The sequence below is a fragment of the Myxine glutinosa genome, chromosome 1 (assembly GCF_964187855.1).
Source record: "Myxine glutinosa chromosome 1, kmMyxGlut1.1, whole genome shotgun sequence".
In the NCBI taxonomy this organism is placed as follows: Eukaryota; Metazoa; Chordata; class Myxini; order Myxiniformes; family Myxinidae; genus Myxine; species Myxine glutinosa.
In genome coordinates, this window is record NC_136261.1 from 369,789,063 (window position 1) to 369,798,234 (window position 9,172).

General features: G+C 53.8%; 1 protein-coding gene across 1 annotated transcript in view; it reads left to right on the plus strand.

The window, feature by feature from the left end:
- LOC137410793 (E3 ubiquitin/ISG15 ligase TRIM25-like) overlaps positions 1-9,172 on the plus strand; it is a 56,598-nt gene that overhangs the window by 44,571 nt on the left and 2,855 nt on the right. Inside the window, exon 7 of the mRNA XM_078770122.1 lies at positions 2,984-3,043. Coding sequence (XP_078626248.1) covers positions 2,984-3,043 — 60 coding nt within the window. The remainder of the gene's footprint in view (positions 1-2,983; positions 3,044-9,172) is intronic.

A 9,172-nucleotide genomic window follows, 5' to 3' on the forward strand; every position in this document is an offset into this window, starting at 1 on the left:
CCCCGCCCTTCGTGGCGCGCCCTGGGCTTGCCTCTCCCTGGCGACCCCGCCCCTCCTGTTCCAACAGAGCACGGAGCACATTTTCACTATAGCAGCGAATTGAGAGGGCGTGCACCCCATGCTTGTGAACTGCTTTACCCACAGATGGAGAGTTTGGCTGGGAAATGGAATTATTGAAGGGGAGCTATTCTTAATGGACAATTCGGTGCAATGGAGTGTCATTCTAATGGAAGACAAGGCCTTACTCTAAAACACATAATAAGATATAAGCTATCGAACAGGGGTATTCTATGATTGGCTGACGTGTATGCTTTATGGACTAATTACCGAGACACCCTTTTTACCTTTACACTACGGAGGTATTTACAAGGAATCATTACATTTTACAGAGGGTGATATTTACAACAATTTACTATACAATACAACACAATAAAAAAAAACAATCCTCATATCCGCAACAGTATGATCTGACTGACCGGATGCATGCGCGGTACATCGCGGTGCAGCATGGTAGAAGAGTCCACACTATAAAGTTTGTGTCGGCGTACGTTTGATCTCTGTTTTGTTCAGTCGGGAGAAATAAATTGTCGATAAAGTTTTTTCCCGTGATTTATGAAACGATCGTGCGACCCATTGAAAATTCGTCATGACCCATAGGTTGCGGAACGTCAGTATAGACTGAGTGAGAAAGCCAGGGCAGGTACGATTGCAACTGAATGGGATTAACAAATAGCTGACAGTATCTATATTTGGGGTGATCAAGAGCTTTTATAAGAGATCCAATTATAATTTGAGGAAGGGAAGAAACAGCCAGAAAAACGGAGATATTTGTCGCTTTGACGGTGCCCCAGTAAACTGGGGAAGCCACACCCCACAAGACTCCCCGTGGGTGGTACCACATGCATGGTCCGATTTTGTTCAAATGACACAAGCTCAGTACATGATGGCATACACATGCACCTCACTTTAATTTGTGATCTGAGCCAAGATGGCCAACTGGCAGCCTTTAATTCTGTTCAGCAAAATTACTAAAACCACAGTGGCAATGACGTTTTATGTCTTTCTCCTTGTATTCTTTTATTTCACCTCTCATTTGTTCTCCAAATACTCCAATTTCCCCCCCATTATTTGCTCGAACATGGCCTGAATGAACGTCCCACCAGACTCTTGACCGACATTCACACCTGTCGAAGGGCTTCGAGTGATGTCCAGAGCGAGAGAGGTTCCTATTCTAGGCTCCCCCTCCTCAGGCAGGCACTACCCTGGCTCACCACCGAGCAAATCGCCACCGAGAAAATAAAATCTCTTTTAAATTTAGAATGGCCATTCACGCTTTTGTTACGCTACAATTGGATTTATAATTTTCCTTGGGGAAATTCAATGGGTTCTGCACAGCAAAGGGAGATCCCTATCCCAAGACAATGTCCCTATCCTAAGCAGCAAATATCACATCAGCCAGCCTCCGTTAACAGGGGACGTCTCCTCTGGGATCTGTTATCCGGCCAACAGCTGAAAGGTCTAACTACTGCATTCAGTGCAATTAATGTACAACATAACCGTTCCCCAACGTCACCAAAAATGAACCAAATTGAACGGTTTCTTACTTTTATAAGAAAATGTTTCTTCCCTTTACAAGGGTTTATATATAAAAAGGGAACCATGATGATTATCATAGAGCCCGCAAGGCTAACCCCCGCTCTGGCGGGGAAAATGGCCTTAAAAAAGGGAATTTATAAGGGTTTATTTATGATAATCATGGGGAAAAAGGTGGATGGGAGGTGAAAATCAGACAAACCATGCGAGTCAACATGCAGACACAAAGATGGATGTGGAGAAATGCAAACGTCTATGCAAGGAGGAAGAAAGAACAATCCTAACCCCATGAGGCGGCACAGCACAGACCACTCTCTCAGGAAACAATGGGGGTAAGCAGGCAAGGACCTCCCTTTGGCGTGATGAGTGGTGTGCAGGGTGATGGTGAAGCTCGGGAACAGAAATTATGGATGAAGAGGAGGGAAGGGATTGTAAGGCGGCGTCCACGTTTCGAGAGCAATCCTCCCTGAGCAACGAAGAAGCAGAAAATGAAGAGACCCAGCGAGACAAAGAATGAGAAAAAGACCGATCTTCGTTGTCTCCAAGGGTCCCGCTTCAACTCTTCTGTGCGCATGTACAGACCCATCCCTCGTAGACATTGGGAGTGCCTCCTGTGGTGGGTCCCATGATTAGCTACCCGCTGCTTGTGGGAGGTGCCAACCTCTGGGATGCCATACCCACAGGGGTGCCCCAATAAAAATAAAGTCTGCTACCATTGCGTCTTTTTATGGTCCTCAACGAGCTCCACCCACTAACAAGTTTTTACACACATAATCTCACCATGACTATATTGTCTATAAATTACATATGCTCCCTCTTCAGCGTCACATGAAACAAAACAACTTACTCTGATAGGTCCCTGATACATGGCAATCTAATCTTCTCGAAACACACGGTCTATGTTACACTTACCACAGTCTCGCTATGAACCCCCCACCTGCCCCCCTCCTTCCACATCACAATATTTCATGGGTTGTTTATATTTTATCTGAATTTTTGTTTATCACTAACCTTACCAGATGTCTAAAATTGGCAGGGAATCATCACCAAATGTGTAAACAACATTGTGAAAATTTCAACAGGTTTTCAAAGATTTTTGGACACGCTTCACTTGCATCTGACGAGAAGTATCTGAGGATTTTGTGGTCTTGTTTATTAAAAATTGACATGTATATCAATATGGACAAAGTGGATTGGGATGGTGGATTTTAAATTGAGATCTCGGCATTTGAAAAATATCTTCCTCCAGGAACACCAAGCAGGACATCCAATATGAAGGCCGAAGTAATGCAAGATAATGTGACCAATATTTTGTGGTAAGATAAAGTTTATTTAATAATCACAAAGTGATTTTAATTTCACGATTTTTTTTGTTCATTAATTTCCACAGAAGAGTTGGTGAAGCAGGTGGAAATTGGGGACCTGGAGTTCAACACCCTGAAACGTCTTTGTAAGTGAAAGGGATGGTGGAGGAGAGGGTGGTAAACGTGGTGGAAGAGAGGGTGGTAAACGTGGTGGAAGGGAAGAGAGGGTGGTAAACGTGGTGGAGGAGAGGGTGGTAAACGTGGTGGAAGAGAGGGTGGTAAACGTGGTGGAAGAGAGGGTGGTAAACGTGGTGGAAGAGAGGGTGGTAAACGTGGTGGAAGAGAGGGTGGTAAACGTGGTGGAAGAGAGGGTGGTAAACGTGGTGGAAGAGAGGGTGGTAAACGTGGTGGAAGAGAGGGTGGTAAACGTGGTGGAAGAGAGGGTGGTAAACGTGGTGGAAGAGAGGGTGGTAAACGTGGTGGAAGAGAGGGTGGTAAACGTGGTGGAAGAGAGGGTGGTAAACGTGGTGGAAGAGAGGGTGGTAAACGTGGTGGAAGAGAGGGTGGTAAACGTGGTGGAAGAGATGGTGGTAAACGTGGTGGAAGAGATGGTGGTAAACGTGGTGGAAGAGATGGTGGTAAACGTGGTGGAAGAGATTGGTGGTAAACGTGGTGGAAGAGAGGGTGGTAAACGTGGTGGAAGAGAGGGTGGTAAACGTGGTGGAAGAGAGGGTGGTAAACGTGGTGGAAGAGAGGGTGGTAAACGTGGTGGAAGAGAGGGTGGTAAACGTGGTGGAAGAGAGGGTGGTAAACGTGGTGGAGGAGAGGGTGGTAAACGTGGTGGAGGAGAGGGTGGTAAACGTGGTGGAGGAGAGGGTGGTAAACGTGGTGGAGGAGAGGGTGGTAAACGTGGTGGAGGAGAGGGTGGTAAACGTGGTGGAGGAGAGGGTCGTAAATGTGGTGGAGGAGAGGGTGGTAAACGTGCTGGAAGAGAGGGTGGTAAACGTGGTGGAGGAGAGGGTGGTAAACGTGGTGGAGGAGAGGGTGGTAAACGTGGTGGAGGAGAGGGTGGTAAACGTGGTGGAGGAGAGGGTGGTAAACGTGGTGGAGGAGAGGGTGGTAAACGTGGTGGAGGAGAGGGTGGTAAACGTGGTGGAGGAGAGGGTGGTAAACGTGGTGGAGGAGAGGGTGGTAAACGTGGTGGAGGAGAGGGTGGTAAACGTGGTGGAGGAGAGGGTGGTAAACGTGGTGGAGGAGAGGGTGGTAAACGTGGTGGAGGAGAGGGTCGTAAACGTGGTGGAGGAGAGGGTGGTAAACGTGGTGGAAGAGAGGGTGGTAAACGTGGTGGAAGAGAGGGTGGTAAACGTGGTGGAAGAGAGGGTGGTAAACGTGGTGGAAGAGAGGGTGGTAAACGTGGTGGAAGAGAGGGTGGTAAACGTGGTGGAAGAGAGGGTGGTAAACGTGGTGGAAGAGAGGGTGGTAAACGTGGTGGAAGAGAGGGTGGTAAACGTGGTGGAGGAGAGGGTCGTAAACGTGGTGGAGGAGAGGGTCGTAAACGTGGTGGAAGAGAGGGTGGTAAACGTGGTGGAGGAGAGTGGGATAACGTGGTGGAGAAGAGGGTGGTAAACGTGGTGGAGGAGAGGGTGGTAAACGTGGTGGAGGAGAGGGTGGTAAACGTGGTGGAGGAGAGAGTGGTAAACGTGGTGGAGGAGAGGGTGGTAAACGTGGTGGAGGAGAGGGTGGTAAACGTGGTGGAGGAGAGGGTGGTAAACGTGGTGGAGGAGAGGGTGGTAAACGTGGTGGAGGAGAGGGTGGTAAACGTGGTGGAGGAGAGTGGTAAACGTGGTGGAGGAGAGGGTGGTAAACGTGGTGGAGGAGAGGGTGGTAAACGTGGTGGAGGAGAGGGTGGTAAACGTGGTGGAGGAGAGGGTGGTAAACGTGGTGGAGAAGAGGGTGGTAAACGTGGTGGAGGAGAGGGTGGTAAACGTGGTGGAGGAGAGGGTGGTAAACGTGGTGGAGGAGAGGGTGGTAAACGTGGTGGAGGAGAGGGTGGTAAACGTGGTGGAGGAGAGGGTGGTAAACGTGGTGGAGGAGAGGGTGGTAAACGTGGTGGAGGAGAGGGTGGTAAACGTGGTGGAGGAGAGGGTGGTAAACGTGGTGGAGGAGAGGGTGGTAAACGTGGTGGAGGAGAGGGTGGTAAACGTGGTGGAGGAGAGGGTGGGAAACGTGGTGGAGGAGAGGGTGGTAAACGTGGTGGAGGAGAGGGTGGTAAACGTGGTGGAAGAGAGGGTGGTAAACGTGGTGGAAGAGAGGGTGGTAAACGTGGTGGAGGAGAGGGTCGTAAACGTGGTGGAGGAGAGGGTCGTAAACGTGGTGGAAGAGAGGGTGGTAAACGTGGTGGAGGAGAGTGGGATAACGTGGTGGAGAAGAGGGTGGTAAACGTGGTGGAGGAGAGGGTGGTAAACGTGGTGGAGGAGAGGGTGGTAAACGTGGTGGAGGAGAGGGTGGTAAACGTGGTGGAGGAGAGGGTGGTAAACTTGGTGGAGGAGAGGGTGGTAAACGTGGTGGAGGAGAGGGTGGTAAACGTGGTGGAGGAGAGGGTGGTAAACGTGGTGGAGGAGAGGGTGGTAAACGTGGTGGAGGAGAGGGTGGTAAACGTGGTGGAGGAGAGGGTGGTAAACGTGGTGGAAGAGGGTGGTAAACGTGGTGGAGGAGAGGGTGGTACACGTGGTGGAGGAGAGGGTGGTAAACGTGGTGGAGGAGAGGGTGGTAAACGTGGTGGAGGAGAGGGTGGTAAACGTGGTGGAGGAGAGGGTGGTAAACGTGGTGGAGGAGAGGGTGGTAAACGTGGTGGAGGAGAGGGTGGTAAACGTGGTGGAGGAGAGGGTGGTAAACGTGGTGGAGGAGAGGGTGGTAAACGTGGTGGAGGAGAGGGTGGTAAACGTGGTGGAGGAGAGGGTGGTAAACGTGGTGGAGGAGAGGGTGGTAAACGTGGTGGAGGAGAGGGTGGTAAACGTGGTGGAGGAGAGGGTGGTAAACGTGGTGGAGGAGAGGGTGGTAAACGTGGTGGAGGAGAGGGTGGTAAACGTGGTGGAGGAGAGGGTGGTAAACGTGGTGGAGGAGAGGGTGGGAAACGTGGTGGAGGAGAGGGTGGTAAATATGGTGGAAATGAGGAAGAATGATGTTTGATAAGGAGGATAAATGATTGTCTTTTTTCTGGGGCTACCTTTGTCTTTTTGTTTATCTTTGACCTCGTACCAATGATTGGTGCATTTCATGTTCAAATCAGTTGGATTTTTACCTGCGCCACCGAGGGTGTAATATTTTCACCCCTGTCTGTTTGCTTGTCTGTCTGAACAAGATATCTCAAAAAGTTGTGGACGGATTCAAACTGAATTTGGCAAAGATGTAGCGTATGTGACAAGGACGAAATGGTTAGATTTTGGTGACGATCCGGATTCGGATCCGGCTAGTAGAATTTTTTAAGTGATTCTTCACCATTCGGAGATGGTGCCAAAAATGATATGTAGTAGGATATCTCAAAACGTTGTGTACGGATTTGGACGAAACTTGGTGGACAGGTTGGGTGTGTGACAAGGACGAATCGATTCGATTTTGGTGAAGATCTGAATGTGGATTCGGATGCGAGAATGATTTGATTTTTAAGTGATTCTTCACCATTGAGAGATCGGGTGAAAACTGAAATATAACATGATATTGAAGGAGCTGGGGCTCCCACGTCGATCGGAAGAATGGACGCGACAAAAAGCTGGAATTCATCCGAGTTGCTTTAATCAAATCAAACACTCAGGCACTCTGAAAACCCTTTTATCGGGCAGCAATATATATCTATTATCCCGGGGGGTTTGCCCAGGCCCGGCGCCAGGGGGCGTGGCCCAGCGTCCTGGCTGCGGCCTGGCAAGTTGAGGGCGAGCCTGCCCGGGCGTCCTGGACGAGCCCGGCATGGTGATCGCTCCGCGTCCTTGATAGGTGCAAGGCGATTGTGAAAACCCAGCGGCAGCCGCTACACATGTCCCCCCAGAATCGACTTGCACCGGCAGGGTCAATTTGAGGGGGGTCCTCATGACCCGGCCGAAGCGACCCCTGGCGGGTCGTGGGAGGGCGTCCGGCGAGGTTGTGGGCGGTCGAGTGGGGGGCACCGTGGACGGGGGGCGGCCTCGCCGCGGCGGAAGGGCCACCCGTGGTGGGTGGTCGACGTCCACATGCGCCGGCTTGAGACGGTCCACCGCAATCCGGTCCGACCTGCCGCCGATGTCGATGACGAACGACTTGTCGTCCCGTCGCAGCAACCGGAAGGGCCCGTCGTACGGCGGCTGGAGTGGCCACCGATGTGCGTCGTGACGCACAAAAACATACTCCGCTGTGCGGAGTGCTGAGGGGACGTAGGAATGGGGGTCACCGTGGTGGGATGTTGGCACGGGGGCAAACCGTCGGGCGGCCTCCTGGAGGTCCGAGCGCTGGTGAGCTGCGGACCAGGGACTGGTAGCGTCGGGCACGAATTCGCCCGGGATGCGTAGCGCCTGGCCATAGACAAGCTCGGCGGTGGATGCCTGGAGGTCCTCCTTGGGGGCCGTGCAAAGGCCCAAAAGGACCCACGGCAGCCGGTCGGCCCAACCGCCGTCTTGAAGGCCGGCCATGAGCGCGGCCTTCATGGAGCGGTGGAATCGCTCGCACAACCCGTTTGCTTGGGGGTGGTAGGCCGTAGTACGGTGGAGCTTGACCCCCAGGTTGCGGGCGACCGCGCCCCACAGCTCGGAGGTGAACTGTGGTCCGCGGTCTGATGAGATGTCCGCCGGTGCGCCGAAGCGGGCGACCCAGGTGGCGATGAAAGCCTGCGCCACGTCGGCGGTGGTGGTGGAGACGAGGGGAACGGCCTCCGGCCACCTGGTGGTCCTGTCCACCATGGTGAGCAGGTGTGTGAACCCCCGTGACGGGGGGAGGGGGCCCACCAGATCCACGTTGACGTGGTCGAAACGTCGTTCGGGCACGGTGAAAGGTGCCAGCGGGGCCTGGGTGTGTCGGTGGACCTTGGCCCGTTGGCAGGCCGTGCAGGTGCTGGTCCAATCGCGGACGTCCCGACGAAGGCCGTGCCAGACGAAACGCGCCGACACCAGCTTCTGGGAAGCTTTCCGGCCCGGGTGGGAAAGGCCGTGGAGGGAGGCGAAGATGCGGAGTTGCCAGGTGACGGTCACGATGGGGCGATGCTGGCCTTGGGAGACGTCGCAGAGCAGGACAGTGTCCGCGCAGGGGATGTCGGCCAGGCGGAGGCCCGTGTCCGCCGCCCGGAGGGCTTGCACCGTGGAGTCGGTGGTTTGGTCCGCCGCCATAAGCGCAAAATCCACGCCCAGGTGGACCGCGTTCGCGCTGGCCCGGGAAAGACAGTCGGCCACGGCGTTGTTTTTGCCGGCGACGTGCCGGATGTCCGTGGTAAACTCCGACACGGCGGAGAGGTGGCGCTGTTGGCGGGCCGACCATGGCTCCGTGACCTTGGCCATGGCGTAAACCAACGGCTTGTGGTCGACGAACGCCGTGAAAGGTCGGCCCTCCAGGAGGTGGCGGAAATGGCGGACGGCCAGGTGTAGACCGAGGAGCTCCCGGTCAAACGTGCTGTATTTGAGCTCGTTCGGCCGGAGCTGCCGGCTGAAAAAAGCGAGTGGCTGCCAAACCCCGTTCACCCATTGCTCATGTACGGCGCCCACCGCGTAGTCGGAGGCATCCGTGGTGAGGGCGATGGGAGCGTTGAGCACCGGGTGAGCAAGCAGTGTTGCGTCGGCGAGGGGCCCGCTTTGAGCGTTGGAAGGCCGCATCCATTGCTGTGGACCAGGCGATGTCGTGCTTGGCCGGCTTGCCCCGGAGGGCTTCGTAGAGGGGCCGCATGAGTTGAGCAGCGCGGGGCACGAAGCGGTGATAAAAATTCACCATTCCCAGGAATTCCTGCAGGGCCTTTATGGTGCGGGGACGCGGGAACGTGGTGATGGCCTCGACCTTGGTTGGCAGCGGCACGGCCCCGTTCTTGGTGATGTGGTGGCCCAAAAAATCAACGGCCGTCGTGCCGAAGTGGCATTTGGCCGGGTTGACGATGAGGCCGTGCTCGCTGAGGCGCCCGAACAGTGTTCGGAGGTGGAGGAGGTGCTCGGCCCGGGACGTGCTGGCGACGAGGATGTCGTCCAGGTAAACGAAAAGGAACGGCAGGTCACGCAGCACACCGTCCATCAAGCGCTGGAACGCCTGAGCCGCGTTCTTGAGACCAAACG